The following is a 21583-nucleotide window of genomic DNA, read 5'->3' as shown; positions in this document are numbered from 1 at the left end:
CTGTGAAGAACAACTAGGTTTGTGTGTATAGATATGAGAAGACCTCTGAAATGTTAGTGCATGAAAAAAAGTAACATGCAGAGCGATAAGCATGAAAAGCTCCCACTTAGAAAATAGATGCATGTTATTATATTTAATTTTAGATAATATTTTTAACTGAAACTGACTGATAACGTCTGGAAGGACATGCAAGTCTCCTTAGGGGTTTAGGTGGGGACGAGACATATTTGCCTGAAAACTCTGGAACTTTTACATGTTGCCCATATTTTCTTTCAGTTTAAAAAACTCTAATATTAAAATCATTAAAACAATCTATAATTTTAAATAAATCATATTTAAACATTTTTATAAATATCGTGTAAACAGGTTTTAAATTATCTCTGTTAACAGTTGTTTTCTTTAGCAGTGTGGGAGCAGAAATCACATTGGGGAACATTTTTTTTTCCTGTGGTTTTTAAGATGCCACATCTGAGGATGCCTATCTATTATGTGAGTTCATCTTACCTCCAAGTAGCAAAGGGCTGAGCTTGTTTTTTCACTCCTTTGTCTTCAGATCCCGGCCTGTGATTAATATTCAGCAAACCATCACAGTTACACCTAACAGAATTGATCTCCATCAGAAAATGCCCTGCGGGGCGCCTAGCGGGATATGGTGAGCGTTTGCGCTGTGTCCACTCTTCCCCCATGTCACGTCTCTGCTTGATGATGGCCCTGTTACCCTGAGGAGCCACAGGGAAGATTAAGAGAAATGGTCAAAGGGAAGAGGAATCTGTCAAGTGAATATATAACATTTTACTCATCAGTCGTCACTGGGGGGATTTCAGGGCTGGGGAACGTGTTGGGATATTTTTCTAGGGCAATAATGCATCTCTTAAGAAATATGTGTTTGATTTTATACAGCCTGAAGGTCAAGGCCTGTTTTGAATATACTGCCAAACCCACTGGTTACAATCCTTCAATAAGTAAGTACCTGCTACTTTTAAAATTATATCTTTTCTGTCTGCCAGGTTGAAAGTTGCATAAATAATAGAAGAATAAAAAACTGTAATGGCCAGAATGGGTCCATAAATTCTGGTTTAAAGAACTAAGTCTATCTGTTGTCTCCTCTTTAATCAGGAGGGTGAAGCCCAAGGGGAAAACTGCATTTGGTCCCCATTTGAAGTTTCCAGAGCAGATGATGTAGGACGGAATGAATGCCTTGGAAAAGTACTCATTTGCTTCCACAACCGTTTCCTCCATTTCTGTCTTTGAAAAGCAGTGTGGAAAATTGGTTTTGTACTTGTGAGGTGGAGGGTGGTAGCTGTAGAAGAGTGACCGCAGGAGCCTGCGTCCTGCTCTAATAATTACCAGTTTATAGTCTCTTTGCTGCCCGGTCCCCTCCCAGAGGCCTCCATGGCCCAGAACACCCAAGCTGTGTCCCCGAGGGTGGGCCCTGGGGGGACGTGAAGGCCGGCCTTGAGAACTCAGAGACTTGGGCCCTGCTCCTGGTTCCAGCACCGATGCTGACTGACCCTTCAACACAGAGCAAGTCCCTTAACGTTTGAGTTTTTATTTTCCTATCAGTTTAAAAAAAAAAAATGCAGGACAGGGTGGTCTATTCTCATGGCTTTCAGTTTTTACTCTACCTTGAGATGGAGTGAGTTCTCTTAGGGTTTGTCCGTGTTACCTAAAGTATTACTTTCTTTTCTTCATTAAAAAATGTCCCTTTATAACACCCCAGAATTTGACAGCTAAGTCGGCCTTCACCCAATCCATGCTGTCATAGGCCCACTTGGCCTTCATCTTACCGGATTTTAAACTGTCCTCAGGTGGTTTCTTCATCTCTTTGACCTTTTTAGGCCCCTTCTTCTGGGCCACCTCTTGCTGTACGGTCTCCCCACAGGATCTGTGGACCTTGCATGGAGTGTGCACGGTGTGGGTGTATTAGGACTTTCTACACCGGAGGAGCTGTGGCCTTTCACTTTACTTTTGATGTAGCCGGCATTTTATTGAGTACAGAGAATCGTTTTTTGTGTGGCTTTCAGTGACGACATATTTTATGATTTCTCACAATCTGTCATCCTCTCAGTGTAGTTTGTGTTGTTTTTACCCAAATACAGTGCCTTACACTTGCTGGCTTGGGTGACGGGCCTTGTACCATTGTGTTTGGAAGTAGCCTAGAGAGACCAGGAGAAACAGTGATTCTTTGACTGGGCAAGGAGAGGAAACGGAGACACGTTTTTTATTCTATTGGTCATGTTCTCAAACCACTCTGTTTGCCTGTAGATGTGAAATCTCACCGGAACACTCCGTGTCTTCCCCCAGATCAATCATTTCTACAAAATAAATTACACACTTCCTTCTAGCTTTAATGCTGCACTTGATGCCATGTAAATTAATTTTATATTCTGTAACTACTCCATTAACCAAGTGTTTATGGATGGCCTACTGTAGATAGAACTTTTCTTTCTGAAGACATTGAGAGAAAACCAGTTTTCATTGCCTTTGCTTCCACGGTATTGGGAAATTCTGAATCAAATAAAGCAGAACTTGCACAAAGCTGCAGAAGTTAATACCTCTAAAATCTGTGTTCCCAGTGTCAGAGAGTGTGAGCTTATTGTCTGACTAGGCTGTTTTAACTCGGCAGTCCTCAGATGTGGTGTTCCATACGTACAGATATTTATAATTGAGCCTTAATGACTATTCTACTTGGCTTGCCCCTCAAAAGGTCAGCAAAGGTGGCCGGCAAGGATTTTAAGATGATGTGAACTGTCTGGAGGGTCAGAAAAGGTTAGAGTGGGTTTGGTAGATAAACGGTTTTAATGCACCCACACCCTCCCCTGCTTTTGCTGTGAGGCGCACTCAGCACGTGAGCCTTCGTCTGGTTCATTGTGAAGTTAGCAGGTCACTGATAAATGGATGATGTCAAGGTTCACAGAGGGCCTAAAATGGAGGCCCGTTCCATTTGGCAGCCGTGACATTTAGGAATTCTTTAGATGGACACAGAAATTACTATTGAAACTGTCATTTCTAAATTTTGGCCTTCCACATTGGAACAGCTATTGTTTGAGCATAAGGATGACGTCACATCGTGTGCGCGCAAATGTGCATTGGCCGTATGTTGGCGTGTATGCTTCTGTTCATCTATTCTACCACTTATATTTATGTCAGGTGTTCTGCTGTTGCCGGGGAGTACAGTGGTGAACCGACCGAGGTGGTCCCTGGCACGGCTTTGCCTGGGAAGATTGGTCAGGCAGTCACAGGTCAGCCGGCTAAGTGTGGTTATGGGAGGAATACTGTCGGACCCCCAGGAGGGGCGAGGAGAGGCTTCCTAGAGGAAGCGATGTCCACGCTGAGATCTGAAGGAGGAGTAGGGTTAGTCAGCCAGTGACGGGGAGTCAAAAAGTAGGGGGTGGTCCAGCCGGCAGAAGGGGAGAGTGACTTGCGCAGAGGCCTAGGGGAAGTGGGGACCTGCATGTCTAAGAGGCTTTGTAAGGCAGTCGTCTTTTGTGTTTGTGACAGAGACTGTAGGATTTGCCTCCATCCCTCACTGCAGGTCCCTGGGCCAGCCACCTAGCTCTGTGGGCCTCCAGTTCTTCATGTGGAAGAAGAGGGAATTAAAATAGATGCTCTTAAAAAGGTCTCTTCCAAACTCTAATGTGAATATTAGAACATGGGTTACTCATTTTCTGGAGCAGATTTTTTTTCCTTGAAGCTACCTGCCCTGGCCCTGTACACACTGGTTCACTTCCTCTTCTGATGGTTAGTGAGTGATTAATAAATGTAAGTCATTTAAGTGTTGGCCCATAAAGAAACACAGTTGAGTTAGCAGTTACATATAGCGAACTGGCAACGAATGCATTCTGAAGTCAAGAAGTGAGATTTTGATCATCCGAACCCTAGCTTGTCTGCAGGCTCTGTTAGTGTCGGTAATCGCAAGCAGGATGTACCTTCTGGGGCTTTGGAAGTGGAAACTTTGGTTGTCGGAGCTTTATTAGCTAACAAACGGGCCCTCTAGTCCCTGAAAGGAAGTATATTTTTACCTTTTAATTCTTTTTCTTTTTTAAGTGAAAAGTCTCATCCTGTTGTCAAAAGACATCTCCATCTCTAACATATATATTGTTCCTCTTTTAGACAACTCTCCTTTATCAAAGCTTCTTAAACTTGAATGTGTGTAAGAACCACCTGATGATCTTGTTAAAATGCAGATTCGGGTTAAGTAGGTCTGGCTGGGGCCCAAGGTTCTGCATTCCTGCCACAACTCAGGAGAAGCCCCTGCTGTTGATCTAGAGAACATTTTTGAATTTAAGCATCGGACTGTTGAAGGGGGAGTCAGTTTAGGCGCTTAGGGAGTGTTGGCTGCCCTCCTGTTGTCTGAGGTACTCTTGAGTTCTAGAAACACAGTCAGACACTGATTCTTAGATGCTGCTCTGAGGTTTTGACTTACTCTCGAGCTCCCCCAGGTGGCCCAATGGAACTGTAGCTTTAAAACATTATTCACAGCAATGGGTAGGAGAGAACAGCTTGATTTGAAACATCATAATTCAGTCAGAATGTACATTACCAGGGAATATGAAGGAAAACAATGGCAGTGGGAACAAGTGTTCTAGGAGGGATTAAAATATATCAAAAAGGGACTCACCATACTTACAGCTGCCTTGTGTACGAATGCACTTCTGAGTTGCCATGATGTTGTTGATTACACCTAGCCATTGCGGGCACACTGGAGGCTGAGAAGGAAAGAAGAAAATCTGGGCTGTCATCAAGAGTTCAGTTTCGAAACCAAGGTTCTGAGCCCAAGTATACGCAGGCGCTCACTCTGAGCCGGCAGAAGCAGAAGGTGTGCATCGAGGAAACCCTGTGGCTCCAGGTGAGGGCTGCAAACAGATCAGTTCTTTTAAAGGGTGACGTGGAGATTTCTGACATTTATACCAGCCACCCATTTTCCAGTACAAAGGAAAGCATTGTTTCGGAGTTCCCCAGTAGCAAGTATAGCATGCTTAACTGTACCTCTGCATACTTTCCAGGAAAATATCAGAGATAAACTGCGTCCCATCCCCATAACAGCTTCAGTAGAGATCCAAGAGCCGAGCACTCGGAGGCGAGTGAATTCACTTCCAGAAGTTCTTCCAATTCTGAATGCAAACGAACCCAAGTCTGTTCACACAGATGTAAGTCTTTCTGACTTTCATTTTGCCAATTGTTTGCCCTGTTATTGTGCTAAATCAGACATCTCTGAAGGCAATAGAACCAGTGATTGATTTGCTCTAAAGGCCATTCCTTGGCAGTAAATAAGCTTTTTAACATATGCAAGGTTTGTTGCAGAAAATGTTTCCCAAATTAGCAGTGAACATACAGGGTACAATTGGAGCCAGAGAGTATTTTTCTTAATAATTTTTGGCCACTGCAACTTACTGAGGCTATAATTGACAGAACTTACTATTCTCACATCAAGTTTCTCCTGTAGCTGTATGGAGGAAGAAAAATGCATTGTATTTGATCACTGAGAGCATTAAAATGTAGAAAAGAAACTGTTGTTAGTCTGAACGTGAAAATCAAGGAGTATCAAAATTCAGCAAGGCAAAAATGTATTAACAGTGAGATAGTCATTTAGTGCCTAATGTAGCCTCTGTAATCTTAGGAAGAAAAATTTAGATCGGATGGCTTGCTGTATACCACGTATGAGGTGCGGTCTGTTTGCTAGGGTTTAGGATGGCTGAGATGCCAGATTAGGCTGGGGAGTGGTGACATCTTGATTTGGCGTTTTGTACTTGTTGTCAAAATCTAGTTCATACTGGAGTGTCCACTCTGAGGCACCTGGTTCTAATGGCTCACGGACGAAGGTTTTCACGAGTGAGTTAGGCTTGGGGGCTGATGCCTAAATCTGCACATTGTAGTTGATTGTCATCAAGCATAGTTCCTTGTATACTTTTCAATATATCTCAATGTCATAGTCACATTAATGTTTCTTGTGTATATTGCCAGCTCCATAGTCACGTTAAACGTGACAAGCAAGGAGACCGTTTTCCTCATTATTTATCAGTGTGATTATTGAGCACCCCTTAGCACAGTGCAAGATACTCTGCCCTTTGCTTTCCTGACCTTGAACTCTGTTTCCCCATCTGTGCAATGGGGCTCTGAATAGTATATGCCTCATAGGTCCCTTGTGAGGATTACATGAGTTAAAATATGTAATCATGTGTTAGGTAGCACTGTCATTATTATTGGTAATTCTTACAGTAACCCTGTATAGTAGGGAGGTGGTATCCCGTGTCACCTGTGATGAAACTTAGACTCTGAAAGGTTAAGTGACTCGCCCAAAGCCATACAACTGAGTGAGCAGCAGAGCCAGGTTTACTCTTTACTCTCCTACAGCACCTCAGTGCCCTGGCCAGAGTGTTCTGAAAACACAGTTTCATTAAAGGACAGAGTGGGCGTTTGATGCAAAGCATGTTTGTAGCTTGGATTCTGCTGTCGTAATTGTCACACAGGGAAATGAACTGTATGGAAACAGTCACCTATTTAGAGTCCTAAGTGATGTAAATTACAACGATTTTGTTTTCCTACAGGTGCACTTCTTAAAAGAGGGATGTGGAGACGACAACGTATGTAACAGCAACCTTAAGCTAGAATATAAATTTTGTACCCGAGAAGGAAATCAAGACAAATTTTCTTATTTACCAATGTAAGAATTGCTCCGTAGCACTAGCAAAAATGACTCTGGCTTTGCAGTGACTTTTTGTGAAGGGTTATTGAAAATGTGTTGAGAGCTTTGTCATTTTCCTTTTGTTTTCAATAGTCAAAAAGGTGTACCAGAACTAGTTCTAAAAGATCAGAAGGACATTGCTTTAGAAATAACAGTGACAAACAGCCCTTCCAACCCAAAGAATCCCACCAAAGATGGTGATGACGCTCATGAAGCTAAACTCGTCGCCACTTTTCCGGACACTTTGACTTATTCTGCATATAGAGAACTGAGGGCTTTCCCTGTAAGTATTTCTGGAGACCATGTTGGACGGAAAAAACATTGTGTGGCCGGTGAATGTGTTGTGATCTGGTATGTTCTTCTGTTACAGGAGAAACAGTTGAGTTGTGTTGCAAACCAGAACGGCTCACAAGCAGACTGCGAGCTTGGGAATCCTTTTAAAAGAAATTCCAGTGTGGGTGATGCCTTTACATACTGTATTTTAATGTTTCAAATAACACTACAGTGTCGATATGCTCAGTCTGTGTTAACAGCTATTTCTGTTTTTTAGGTTACTTTTTATTTAATTTTAAGTACAACCGAGATCACCTTTGACACCACAGATCTGGATATTAATCTGAAGTTGGAAACGTAAGAGTTCTTTCAACCTTCCATTCAGAATTGTTTCATGAAAACACAGCCAGTCAATGAATTGGCCTTTATCTAAAGCATAAAAGAAGTGTAATTTAATGAGAAAACTGACTGTTAAAATAAAACCCTATTGTTTCCTTTTCATTTTCAGAACAAGCAATCAGGATAATTTGGCTTCAATTACAGCTACAGCAAGAGTGGTTATTGAACTGCTTTTATCGGTCTCCGGGTAAGTGTTTGTGTTTAGCACAACAAATCAGTGTTTGAAAGGACCGTTTACGATCCTCACTAAAACTGGTGTTTTTTAATTTAACAGAGTTGCTAAACCTTCCCAGGTGTATTTTGGAGGTACAGTCATTGGTGAGCAAGCTATGAAATCTGAAGAGGAAGTGGGAAGTTTAATTGAGTATGAGTTCAGGGTAAGTGGCCGCAGTTGGCCCTTCTGTTCTGTGTACTGAAAGCTAACATGTGCTGTATATGGTCTTGAATATGTAATTTTAATAAATAACAATAAATACACATGATAAAGTGAGTTTGCCAGCTTTTCAACAGCATACTGGCTTAGTGTAGAAGTCATATTTTCCAGAATGGAGAACCACAACTGTCATTCAACATAAGATTCTGTTCAGAATCCAGTTCAGTTTGGTCCTAGAGAGTTGGAGTTTGGTGTAGAGAGAAAGGAAGAATCGATTTTTCCCCCTCCAGAGTCTGTCTGTAAAACAAAAATCTCAAAGTAATTTCTATCTGGCTTTAGAATGTGTTATGATTTCTTTCTTTCTCTATTATAAGGTCCTCTGTCTTGTTGCTTGTGGTTAATGTTCACGACCTTTCCCGAGCCCAGTTTTGTGATGGTGAATGTGGGTTTGGCATATGCCAGTAAGGAAGACTAGTGGTTGCTCTGACCCATTTCAAAGTAGGCGATCCCAGTGGCTCTTGGTCCCGTTGAATGAACGTATTCTCATGGTACAGAGGTGGCTCCTAAGTCGTAGGCACGTTGAGGTCTGTGTGTCTCCAGTCATGCTCTTGAAAACACAGTGACCGTTGTTGAGGTGTGAAAGTCTGAAGTAGCAAGAATGGGCCCACCAGGGACTGCAACAAGGTGAAGAGGCAGAATTCTCCTCTGAAAGCACCTCTTAGCTCTGCAGACATGGATGGGACAGGTAGTGGGTGGTGGTCATGGCACCTAGGCAGTTGTGGCTGAAGGAGAGGTCTGTGGGTTCCGGAGCAGTCCTCCACAGAAATTCTTTCGATTTCTGCTGCAGGGAATTGCTCCCTGCCTGCCCCCAGCTTGCACTCGTGGGTTCCTGGCTGCCAGAAGGGTCCTACTCCGGGTCTGTCAGTTGTTATCCCAAGCCTCCCCTGCATAGTAAGGACGGGGACAGCTTCATTTTTGCAGCAGGTGGGGCTTCCCAGAAGCAGGTGGTGGGTGCACTGCCACCGCACAGGCTTGGTCATCTGCCAGGCAGTGTGGTTACAGAGCGATGCACAAACACACATGTGACGTTTTCCTGGGTCTGTTGAGAGCCTGGCGTATCTACACTGCAGATTCTGTTACAACAAAAGTTGTTCCTGGATTGAATGAACGATTATTTCTCTTTGATCTCTCTTTTCTTTCTGTTTTTATTGACAGGAATCTTTAAGCACAAGTCTCTATTTTGAATGCCCTATCCATACTCCATTTTTGGAAACTGTGCTTTTATTGTAGTATTATGCCAGATACTTTGGCTTTTTTTCTCTTGGCAATAGGAACTGCTTACTTAATTTTATGTTGAGGGAATTACACTGAGATAATAATGTATTATTTTCTAACAGGTGATTAACTTGGGCAAGCCTCTTAAAAACCTCGGCACAGCAACCTTGAACATCCAGTGGCCAAAAGAAATTAGTAATGGCAAATGGTTGCTTTATTTGGTGAAAGTAGAATCCAAAGGATTGGAAAAGATAGCTTGTCAGCCACAAAATGAAATAAACTTCCTGAAACTAAAGGTAGGCTGGTGGATTTTACACTTAAATTATTTCTGCGCCTTTGGTGATGGGAGAAGGGTGAAGATTAATTGTCAATCATGTGAATTTGGCACTGTTTGGGGAGGGAGAGCTCAAGACGTTTGTACAGTAGTACCAAAAAATTACCTTAGGTGGAACTATTTTTGGATGTAATTCTTTTCAGGAGGCTCACAGCTCAAGAAAGAAACGAGAAATTGCTGAAAGACAGACAGACGATGGTAGAAAACTTTCTTTATTTGCCGAAAGAAAATACCAGACCCTCGTAAGTATTTTTCAAGAGCTGTGAATGTTTGACAGGAGGTGGCGGGAAGGCCTTCCCCAGACCCCTGCGCCGTAACCCCTGCTCTTCCTTTTCTCCCCAGAACTGCAGTGTGAACGTGAACTGTGTGAATATCAAGTGTCCGATCCGAGGGCTGGACAGCAAGGCCTCCGTGGTTCTGCGCTCGAGGCTCTGGAACAGCACGTTTCTGGAGGTGGGCTCCGCCGCCGGGCTGTGCCCCTCAAGTTGTCTGCCACCTCCCAGGACATTTCCCTCTTCACTAATGCTTTCACTAACTTTGTCTCCGACAGGAGTACTCCAAGATGAACTACCTGGACATCCTCGTGCGGGCTTCCATTGATGTAACTGCTGCCACCGAGAATATTAAGCTGCCCAATGCGGGCACTCAGGTGAGGGGTCCCCGGGCTTCACTCAGCTCAGAGCAGATCTCTCTCCTCCACCCCATGCCCGTGGCCTGAGGATGTGCTGCTCTGCAACTCATTTCCCTCACGGCACTGTCACCCCCTTTAAGGAGAAAGCAGATGGTATCTTAAGGTGTGGCCCACCCCAAGCAGCGTTTCAACGGAATCATTGCAGAAAGAAGTGATTCCCAGGTCATCTCGATCTGTGGTGCGTGGGGTAGATTTGAGAGCTCTTGGCTCAAGGAGAGAATGGGTGCACCTCCCACGTCTTGTACCGCCCCTGATGCTTGTCACCGTTGTCAGCGTGTCCCCAGTGACGGTAGCCTCACTGCATTATGGGGTAGCTCGTGGCATGTGTGGCCAGCAGCAGTTACTAGAAACGATCTCTATATAGGAATCCAGAGTTGAATCTTGTAAAATCAGTCTCTGGTTATCCTTTGAAATAATTGAAGGAAACCGTCATGCCTCCTCGGACAGGTCTCTTCAGAGCTAAGCACCCTGCTCTTTAGTTTTCTGTCCTGCTCTGGCGCAGCTGAACTGGTTCCGGGTCTCTGCCCTTCCTGGGCCGGCCCCAGGCCTTCAGCTTACCCGAACCTGCCTCCCGGTGTCTCAGACCCAAGCGTCTGTTAGTTCAGCCTGAAATTTGGTTTTGAAACGGTTGCTGAGGATGGTTTGCATTTCTAGTGGCTACCGTTTTTACGTTTGCGTTCTGCTGAAACTTCCAGGTGTTTTCATCAGAATGTGCTGTCAAGCGGTATTTCCCATATCCCACCCTTGAGCAAATTTACAAAATCTAAATGCATGCCTTTAGGTGTATCCTTGCATTTTATGTGATTTACTTTTGGTCCGTGGTTTGGGTTTACGGCATACTTTTGAGTCTTGGTCATTTGCTCTTTGTTAACTTTCTATCCCTGCAAGCTTTATCTTTTTTAAAACCAAGAGGCGTGCCTGCTGTGTCTTCCTCCAGGTAATTAAGAAAACTATTGAACAAGAGTAGGAGCTTGTGTACCACTAGTCAGAGGTTCCTTGTCGGGGTCTGGCACCCACAGGGGCTTGTATCAAGCTCGCAAAGTAAATCCCTGCAGGTTACAGTTGGGAATGTTTTGCAAAAGAGAATGAATGGAGAAGGAAGGATTGTGAATTACTGTCCTGAAGCTGATCTACTGATGTATTTATGACAGTGTCCTGGCTTCAGTCCTCTCACCAGCTGAAAATCCAGTGAGTCTTCCCGATCACCTTGGTTTCTGGGATATAGTGGCCCTTAGCTGTTAAAATTTATCATCCAAACCAGGACATGTTTATCTGGGCAGGATGCTGGGTCACCTGGTGCAAGCTAGGACTGCCCCAGGCTCACCAGGACGTACCCTCACCCTGGCCTTACATTAACTTTGCAGGTTACTCCAGCCCAGCTTTCTACCTCTTATTAATAAGGCATCATGAGGACTGTCAACTAAACTACACCCTCCCTGAGAATCCTTTAACTCCCTCTCTGACTGAAGGCAGTTGCTGAAACTTCCTGTGACTTTTAATCAGCAACCCTGAGAACCGCTGAGTTTTTAGAGCTGCCAAGAGAAAGAACACCTTAGGGGGAAGGGACTAACTAACATTAATAAAATGTTAATTAAGTGTCTGCCATCTACTAGCTGCTTTACCGATATGCTGTCATTTAGACTGCAGAAGAATGCCAAGGTAGACATTGTACCCACTTTACAAAAAAGGAAGCAGGCACAGAGACGGGATGTCATTTGGGGTCCTGGATTGAAATCTGTACCTGTCTGACCTCAGGGCTCCTGTTCTTTGGCTCTGTGACACTTGTTCCCCATTAAGTCCCCAAATCTCAAGTTTAGATGAGAAAACTTGAGTCCAAAAAGGAAGGTTGTCTCTCCCTCAGGGTCACAGGACCAGCATGTGGAGTTAAGACCAGACCTCGGGCTCAGAGCCCCTCATCAGGTGCTCTTGTTTTCTCGAAGATAATGGAACTAAGTCCCCTCTTACCCAGTCTCATGGCTGGGCCACAAATGCAGATGAGGTTCTCTTGGGTATTTCATGTTCTTCGGGCTTTGAGAGCCCATGCCTACCAACGGGAATTGGAATCTTTGCTGTAATCCTACTTGATTTGTTTAATAATTGGTAGATTTGAAAACGGGTTATTAGTCTCATGTCTAGAACCCATTTCTTTTGAAAACCGAGACTTTTTTTGTAATTTCTAGTCTTCTGTTACCTCTTCTATTAACTGATTTCTGAGATAAAATAGTAGCTCAGATATCATATCTACACGTTTCTTTAGATTTTAAGGTGCAGTTTTGGGAGGCCTAAAGATTCAAACTTAATTCAAGTGTCAGGATGCCTTCATTTTTTATTCCCTCACTTACTGAGGGTTTCAATTTCGTTTATATCTTGGTTCCTCTCTCCTTTCCAGTGTCTAGATCATTTTTCTTTGGAGATAGAAGCAAAGGAGGTTGAGTAATTTAGTCTTGTCTTTTGGTGTTAATATTGAAACATCTTCCCATTGCTTTTACTCTAATCCTGGCTTTAAAAAGATGAAAAAAAAAAGCCTTTGTTTCCTTATAACCCAACTAATTTCAAGAGTTTTGTGTTCATTTCTTAATAAAACACTTTCAAGATATTGTTACAACAAAGTCAGAGAGAGCTGGTCACCTAACTGAAACAGCTAAGATGGTTACTAAAACTTTAGTATCAATTAAATTGATCCAATTAACAATCCAGTTAGCCATGGACACACTGCGTGCCTTCCCTGCAAAAATGCTAGAGAAGCAAAGTTGAACAAGATAGTGTCAATTGTGAAGAATTTCACGGTCTAGGAGATCGCGAACTGGGAGAGAACTGTTGAAGTCAGCCGAGGAGGAAGGAGATTACCTATGGGTTGTACTTATATACCCCCATTTCATTCCTAAGGAAGTAGGAAGAGAGTGTCTAAGCTTCCTGGTTGCCAAAGATGAGAAAGAATGTGATAGGTGAGAGTAGGCACATCATTTTTCGGGGGGAGGAGCTTTTCTTTTTTTGGTTCTAAATTCAGAGAAGGACTTGAGATATGGATCCTTTTATAAGATGGATTTCTGATATGAAGAACACTCACTAAGGGGATGGTGTCTTTAATAGAGAGTTTTGTAAAAGATAGGAAAATCCCTTCATTGGGGGGTTTCTTATACTGATGTTCAATAAGAGCGTAGGCTATTACATGACAGAGTGATGTAGGGAAACGGTTTGGCTGGGGGCAAGCTAATGTGGTCTCAGCACTGCTCACTGGTGATGGAATTTAATGCATCAGCAGAGTTAAGCCCTTTTTCCCCTTACGGACACATGATGGATGAGGTTCACATGCACAGGTCATCCCTATGGAAATGCCTAGATTTTAATGAAACCAAAAAAATTTTTTTTGATTTTGGAGTTGGAGTAATTTCTGCTGGCCTGAACCTGTCATTGTCCATCAGTAACAGTTGCTGTGACAAGATGAGACAAGGCTTCCCGAGCTCTGGGAGTCGCAGCTCACAGTTGGTCTCCCCTCACCTGATTCTAAGGCCAGCTCCACGCAACCCCCATTCTCAGTCCCAGCTGGAGAATGACTGTCATACACACACACACACACACACACACACACACACACACACACACACACACACACACACACAGTTGACAATTTAAGGAAACAAACAATAAAATCTTGCTGACTGGCCTCTCTCGCCTTCCTGGACCGCACTGTGGCCTTGCACACACTGGGTTTGCAGAGCACATCTGGCCTTTAAATGTGTGGCCCAGCCCCTAGTATCAGTCCTCAGTCTTTGATGCACAGTGAGTTGTTTTAGTTTTTAAAACCACACACCACCCCAGCCCCAACCCGCAAAATAAACTACCTTGTTCAGCCCTTATGCTGTTGGATTGCAGCCTTTTATGGGCATGGTTTCCCCCTATGATCAGCCATTTAAAAGGCTCTGGTATGCGGTGTGACTTATAAGGCTGCTTGCCCTTGCCGTGGACCAGTTTCCACTCTCCACTTCAAGGTTTCATCAGAGCTTATTCTTAAACATGAGGATGGCCCTTCCAAGTCATCACCTTGCCCCAGGGACACACTGTGTGGCTTCCCTGTGCTACATACTAGGGAAGCAAAGTTAAATGAGATAAAGCATAGGCTAATTGAAATAATCTTTTTATTTTAGAATAGTCTGTCTTAGCAGTCACATCAACTATATTATTTCTTCACCAGTCTCTCACCATTCTTTCTTCCCCACTTCGTGGGTACCCCTCTGCTTGAACCAGTAATCTCAAGAAAGGGTTGTTTTAGCTTAAAGCTAGGACACCTGTTGGGGGATGGGAGGCAACAGAAGTGAGCCATGAGGCCCTCCCTGGGGCTGGGAGCTTGAGTGAAACCTCATTGAGAGCATAACAGGAAACATAGTAGCTGAGAAAGGTGTTTATGCTAAAAACTCTAAAAGTGAATTCTTTCCTATTAAATGTTTAAAGGAAAGCATTTCTTACTTTTAAGTATATTCCATAAGCCAAAGGAGGTTGAGAAGCTGTTTTCTAGGATAAGTAGGAAGGGAAGTACTTTAAGAGATTTTTAAAGAAAGAGTTCTAGTATAGTAGTATTGAATCACAGTGTAGACACAGAAGCATTTTTAGGCAGCATCCAGAATTCAATATTAATTTAGAATACGTGAATAGAAACACTTCTCAGAAATTAAATTTTTCCCTCTAAGTTTTCTTTACCCTTCACTTTATATTCTCTAAATTCAAAAATATCAGAAACTTCAAACTGGTAGATCTCTAATCAGTATAGTTTACAAAATCATATTTGTAGCTTTCACCAGGTCTTTTATGTGCTTTGAAAGATCATCTCCTGGGAACAAAAAGTCTCCTGGCGTTACAAAACTCCACTTGAATTTCTAAACCCGTGTAACCAAGTTGTAGCAAATTGCCATAAGCAACTTTTTAGATTTCTAAATAAACACTATTTCTATTTAATTGGTATTTGCCAGCTATCAAGTGTTTAGAACTTAAGCTTCTCATCAGCTGCCACTTAAAGCTCTAAGCTGCCTCTGAATGAAGCCAGAGTCTAGTTTGTCTAAACACATTTTGTAGAAGATGACACCAAGCCATTTCAGGAAATTTTATTCTTATGAGGATCTTCAGTTTGCTATCCTGTTACTGAACTCAGGTTTGGCTTCTTGTCGCTCAAGAATCCAGTTGTGAGAGAGAAGTGTTAGGTAAAAGAAAAGATAGCTTTGTCGAGGAAGCTGGCAATCCTGGGGAGAGGGTGGACTCATATCCCAAAGAACCAGCTCCCCAGGTTTTGCTCAGAGATTATGTAGGGAAAAGAGGGGCTACGTGCTGGAGAGGAGGTAATCTTCTATGTTCGGAGATGACCGTCTCAGTCCTGTGGTTCCAAGTAGCTGTCAGCTGGGGGCGCCCTGTAGGGTCCTGCTCGGTTTCAACCCTAAGGAAGAATTAGAATGGTATCCATCTAATGCCTCTAATACCATCTAATAGCTCCATCCCTATTTTTATATTTCATAACGTCTTTAAAATCTGAGGAAGGAATGTAGGCTTATTGTGCATAAACAGACCCTTTTGTTGCCATTGTTGGATGCTTAATTAAGAGAGGTGACCATTCTCAAAAAGATACCAGGTTATATAGATGTAACAAGATTGGGGTTGTGTCCCTATTGATAATTGTTGAAACTTGGTGATGAATAAATGATGGTTCATTATACAATTTTCTCTACTTTTGTTGATTACAAAAATTTTAAAAACATAAGTTAGCAAAGAAATAATTACTTTGTCAAAACACAATCCAGGACTTCCCTGGTGGCGCAGTGGTTAAGAATCCATCTGCAAATGCAGGGGACACGGGTTCGAGCCCTGGTCCGGGAAGATCCCACATGCCACGGAGCAGCTAAGCCCGTGCACACAACTACTGAGCCTGCGCTCTAGAGCCACGAGCCACAAGTACCGAGCCCGTGAGCCACAACTACTGAAGTCCACATGCCTAGAGCCTGTGCTCCACAACAAGAGAAGCCACCACAATGAGAAGCCCGTGCACCGAAATGAAGAGGAGCCCCCACTCGATGCAACTAGAGAAAGTCCACACGTAGCAACGAAGACACAACACATAAATAAAAATAAATAACTTTATTTAAAAAAAACCCCACAATCCAGCATTTTCCAGGTTCTGGGAAAAGATCTCCAAGAAACGTCTCTTAAAGCAGTATTCCGTTACTAAAGGAAAGGATCTCACATCAAAAAGACATCTCACCTGTCCATAGGCTACATTGACCAAAATGTGTCTGGAAGCAGAATTAGTAATATAAACTCATGGTTTAATTCTCGCCTCAGTTTATAATGATATTGCTTTCTTTTATGCCCCATAGGTTCGTGTGACTGTGTTTCCCTCAAAGACTGTAGCTCAATATTCAGGAGTACCTTGGTGGATCATCCTAGTGGCTATTCTTGCTGGGATTTTGATGCTTGCTCTATTAGTATTTTTACTATGGAAGGTAAGTCATATCTGGCACTTGAGTTTTGTGATACAAACTTTATTTCAGGTTTTTTAAAAAGTAAATTAACACTGATAGTATATTTTTTTCATTGCTGCCTTTTCCCAACATTTTACTATGAAACTTTTCCAATATACAGCAAACTTGAGAATTATACAATGAACATCTGAATATCTATCTAACATTTTGTATTTAAAGGTATATAGTATTTGTACATTATAAGGAGCTTCTTAAGTGTGTAAATTTGGTGTTTTTCACATATAATTTAGCACGTTTGGCAAATAACAATTTAAAAAATCTTACCACTATGACCTTTTCTTCATCTAAGATCAAATTCTGAATCTAAGCCAAATTGTTGGGTATCACATTAATCAGAATCTGTATCCCGGTTAATTTCAACTTTCGTAAAGAAATGTTCATGGCAGCAGTTGGGGCTTGTTACAGTTGCAGCTAGATTAGGAATAGGAAAGCATGAAATTAATGAATCCCAGAGTAGTTTTCATAGCCTATATCAAACATAAGGAAGATCCGTGTTTAATATAATGTTCTTCATTAGAATTTGGTCCTGCAAATATAATGTAGTATCTTCCGCCTGCTTTCTACCAGTAAATAGTCTACATTACAAAAAATGTATGAGATGTTGCATACTTTTGTTGCCAGAGATTATGACCTATAGATTTTGGATTATTCTCAGTGAGTAATGGAGGTTCACAGATCTTTATCAACCTTTGTCAACAATCACAACTTGTAAAAAAAAAAAAAAAAAAACTCAGTTTGTAATGACTTATTCAGCAGCACAACTTGACATGATGTGAAAAGAGGCTCTTTATGGTCTTTATCCTTTACTCATTAGTCTCACTGCAGAAATACTAATGTTTTGATTACTGTGACATTATGTATGCAGTGTGTTACTTTTCTAAAATGCCAAAAATTCTAGGTTTCCAAACACGTCTGGTCGAGAGGTTAACAGATTATGAAACTCCACCGACAATATCTAGGATCAGACTATCCTTATCTTTTCCTTGGATCCAAGAGTATAATGGACAGGGCTCAGGAGATTCTCACTTTCAAATATTGGGCATCTCTTTTTCACTTTATTTTTTCAAGTGACTTCCTCTTGCCAAGATAATTTTCTGAGATAAGTTTCCTGTGTCCTCCAGTTGTGTGATTGAAGCTTGGTATCTGCTCATGCCAAGACCCATCCTCCCATGGGATGTTAGCCAGTCCTACCTCTGATGTTTACTTCAGGTAGTAGGTTTGTCTGATGAGCACAGCCAGCCAATATAGGAGATGCTTTGGAAATTATTTTGATATCAAAAACTGAATGCAAGGTTTGATATTTGAGGATGGCCTTCTGCTCTCCAGAAGAGGTCACAGGAACAATCTTTTTCAAAGCAGATCTTATTGGCAGTCTCTAATGAGGGTAAGTTGAGAGTTAAGAAACCCAAGCTATATAATCTTGGACAAATCATTTCACCTCCCTGGGGCACTGGTTTGCCTTAGCTGCTTAGAAAGTGGGTTGGACTAGATGATCTCTCTCTCCTTTTTTTTTATGTTCTAAAGTATCCGGACTCACAAGTGAACTCTAAAGTAATTAGACAACTTCTACAACAACCCCCCCATGAAAATCATTTTTATTACTTTATGCTTTTCTTTCTGAAACTGAACTGTTTGCTTTTATTTGCTAAAATAATAGACTTTGAGGACCAGAGAGGACTCTGGTTCACTGGCCTTTAAATTGAGTTTTGCACATCCACGTAGGTGCCAAGACGAAGCTACGCAGGTGGGGCTAGGGGCAGTATCCCCACTTCAGCCAGAGCCGTTGTGACTTTATCTGCTTTGAACATAGGGATTCTGCATAGGGTTTTGTTTGAGGGTATAAGAGAAAAGTCCTCCAGCCTGGTCCAGTCACCTTCATTTTGTAAACAAAGATGCTCACGCCCATGGATGTTAAGAATGTTGCCAAGTTAGAGGCATAACAAGGACTCTTGGTTTGTGGTTCATTCCTTTTCCCATGATATTTACTAGCACGTGTTACTGAAAGTTGGCTGGGTGTGCTCACTGTATAATAAATGTCAGAAATGAATATCCAGATGAATAGCCTAGATCAACAGCCTGGATCAACGCTGCACAGTAAAACTTTCTGTAATAATGGAGATGTTCTGAAGCTGCACTGTCCATTATGGTAATCACTGGTCACATGTGGCTGTTGAGCACGTGGAATATGGCCAGTGCAACGGAGGTATTGACTTTTAAATTTAATTTAAATCTGAATAGCCTCACGCGGTTAGTAGCTATCACATTGTACAAAGCAGATCAAGATTTGTACTTCGTGAGTTGCCAGGCTAGGCTGCAGAATTTTCCAGGAGGTCAGAAATTGTTCAATCAAGTTATATATCAAAGGGCAGTTCCATGGCCTTATGAACGAGATAAAAGTAAGTAGAAAAAGTTCTCCACGGTTGAACGAGGAAATTATAGTAGAAAGTGGAATTATACCTTTATACTCATTTAGAGTGACCTAACCTGAGGAGCACAGGTTCCTACCACTTAAGTGTTACATGGTGGTTCAGAATTTGGGAAAATGACAGCTGTCGTTGTTTCATGACAGTGTATTTGAATTTATTTTGTGATTTACCTCCACCAAGGCCCCCAAGCAAATGACATTTATTCCATAAAATTCACTGCGAAGGGCAGAAAAATATTCACAGAATCTATTTTATTTGGATTTGTGCTAAGCCTTAGAGAATTTATTCTTTACACTTTGAATCAGTAAACTGTAGATGTCAATCTTTTGCCTATTTTTAGACTCCGTATTCCCTGCAAGAAGAAACCACCCAAAGCTGTAATCAGATGTGTATATATTTTCCATTTTAGGATGATTTTGGTCCTTAGGATTGGTTACAAATAGAAAAATCAATCAGCTAATGTCATCCATGTAAATGTTTGACCAGAGACCCATGGTAATAGAGTTGGGTTAATTGCTGTCACCATGCAGTACAGCGCAGGGGCTGATCCCTTTTGGTTGATGCATAGTGGTCTCTCTGTAAACAAGCTGTAAGTAGAAAACAGGTTAAAATCTGAGATTTTCTTTTGTTTAGCTTTTATACACAAAACTGTTAACACTGACTAAATACCTTGCTTCCTTATAGTGTGGTTTCTTCAAGAGAAATAAGAAAGCTCATTATGATGCCACATATCACAAGGCTGAGATCCATGCTCAGCCGTCTGATAAAGAGAGGCTTACTTCTGATGCGTAGTATTGATCTACTTCTGTAATTGGTAATTGATCAATGTTTTTTAATCGCTAGCTGTGGGACCCGCTATGGTTGTGGTGGCTAACTTTAAAAGCAACAGCTTGCTGTGTGTGTCCCATTAACAGATGTTTCCAAATGTCCACACTGGCTTGCCTTGCTTGGATTTATTTCATTTATTTCACTTGAAAGCTTACAGTTTTTAAAAAATGCACAAAGCATCTTTCATTGCAGGTGAGTAATTTTGTGGTGTTGTTGTTGTTATTAAACATTACCCACAGCAATGAAGAAAACGGCAACCTATGTACACAAAAAAGGAGGCTTTAGACCTCCACAGTAGCCCAGTTTGCCATGTGTTGTTAATCCAGTATGTAGCATCTCACTTGGAATTTCAAAGATGTATAAGAAATCATCCCAGATTTCTTGTCCATTTTGGAATTTCCCACAGATAGAAGCTTGTGTTGACTGCCTCATTAACCTATTGCATGTTGGAAACATTGCGTTTCTCTTGAAGAGAAGCCTTTCTCACTGTCATCTTTTTGATCTCCTTGCTATGAAGTGATGGGGGAAGGCTTGGAATGCTTTTATTGTTGCTCAGAAATTGTTTTATGCGAGCTAAGCATGCAACTTCCTTTCCCTGCATATCTACCATGGGTCAAAGACCATTGCAACAAACTCTAACTATTGGCGTGATGGACATTATGGTCAACTTCAGAAGATGATTCTTTGCCACATGGCCTTCAATATACAAAATTCTAATATAAAAATGCTCTGGACAGTTTATTTCAGAACGTTGTAATGGAGTTTGACCTTGTTCCTTGTTCCTAGAGATTTTTTTCAACCTTGGGTCTCAGTTGATTTTAAGTTTGTATTTGGCTTTTCTTATTTGTAAATCCACGGAAATGGGAATGGCAGAGATTCCTTTTTCCATTTCTGTGGGCATGAGAGGGTAGAATTACCCCTATAATCCCTTTCCATGGCACTGTCAACCATGAATCCCAATTCCATTTCAGTTTTCTGTATCACCCTTGATTTCTTCTTTGTTTAAATGGGGAAGAGCCACATACTGCAACAGATAGTTGTTTTGGCTTTTTTGCAGAAAATAGAAAAGGCCTTAGAACAAAACTTCTTGGTCCATTTTTCCCATTGACTCAGTGATAACTTCGTACATAATTTCATTTTGTCCCATGCCATTCTTATAACTTAACATCATTCAAAACAAATGTTCTGTTCCTGTTGATGTCACATAGTAAACACATTAACCAACCATTCTAAGTATCTTCCTCATCCACCTTTTATCTGCAGTTTTAAATTAAAAACACATCTTTTTAAAAAATACATATATATTTTATTCACTTAAAAAATTCAATCTGATTTTTAAATTTCCAGATATGTTCTCAATAAAAATCTACTTTGGATCAGATTGAATATTTTTTAAAGATCAATAAAATATATATTCATTAATAATTTAAATGTAAAGGTGGTCTTTTCGCCAAAAAAAAAGAAATTAGGGGATGCTCTGAAATTCAGTCAAGTGATAGTTTCCTCAAATTCCTTGCAGTACATAAATGCTTTTATTGCAGGACACAGTTACTACATGACTTGTTAATGAAACAGCTTAGTTTGGAAGCTTTGTTTGGAAATCCAGGCAGTATAAATTACCTTCTAGCTATTGAGAGATAAGTACTGGAGCCTTGGAGGAGAGATTTCTTAAATTGACCCACTTCAAGTAGTAATTTATAAAATATTTGTGACCTGATTTCCATTTTGTTAGTGGAAGAGGGCATGAAATAATCTTGGGTGTACGGCCTTGGGAAAAA

The 21583-nt window shown here is 41.5% G+C and overlaps 1 protein-coding gene across 9 annotated transcripts in view; it reads left to right on the top strand.

Moving 5' to 3' along the window:
• The window catches only part of ITGA6 (integrin subunit alpha 6), a 342334-nt gene that overhangs the window by 315287 nt on the left and 5464 nt on the right, over positions 1 to 21583 (top strand). For 7 of the 9 annotated variants that reach the window (XR_009520154.1, XR_009520153.1, XR_009520152.1 and 4 more), the window contains 15 exons: positions 554 to 652; positions 901 to 962; positions 4689 to 4849; positions 5007 to 5150; positions 6549 to 6664; positions 6779 to 6968; positions 7056 to 7139; positions 7236 to 7315; positions 7467 to 7544; positions 7632 to 7734; positions 9128 to 9301; positions 9483 to 9581; positions 9682 to 9792; positions 9890 to 9988; positions 16387 to 16512. Coding sequence is in view for 3 of the 9 variants with exons in the window: in XM_060016579.1 (XP_059872562.1) it covers positions 554 to 652; positions 901 to 962; positions 4689 to 4849; positions 5007 to 5150; positions 6549 to 6664; positions 6779 to 6968; positions 7056 to 7139; positions 7236 to 7315; positions 7467 to 7544; positions 7632 to 7734; positions 9128 to 9301; positions 9483 to 9581; positions 9682 to 9792; positions 9890 to 9988; positions 16387 to 16512 (1726 nt within the window). In the remaining 6 variants the exon portion in view is untranslated. Of the gene's footprint in view, positions 1 to 553; positions 653 to 900; positions 963 to 4688; positions 4850 to 5006; positions 5151 to 6548; positions 6665 to 6778; positions 6969 to 7055; positions 7140 to 7235; positions 7316 to 7466; positions 7545 to 7631; positions 7735 to 9127; positions 9302 to 9482; positions 9582 to 9681; positions 9793 to 9889; positions 9989 to 11181; positions 11219 to 11394; positions 11449 to 16386; positions 16513 to 19661; positions 19792 to 21583 lie in introns of those variants that run through there. The other 2 variants (XM_060016580.1, XM_060016581.1) reach the window with 2 other exon arrangements.

This window comes from Delphinus delphis, chromosome 7 (genome assembly GCF_949987515.2).
Source record: "Delphinus delphis chromosome 7, mDelDel1.2, whole genome shotgun sequence".
Lineage (NCBI taxonomy): Eukaryota > Metazoa > Chordata > Mammalia > Artiodactyla > Delphinidae > Delphinus > Delphinus delphis.
This window is presented reverse-complemented; position numbering and strand designations above follow the sequence as displayed.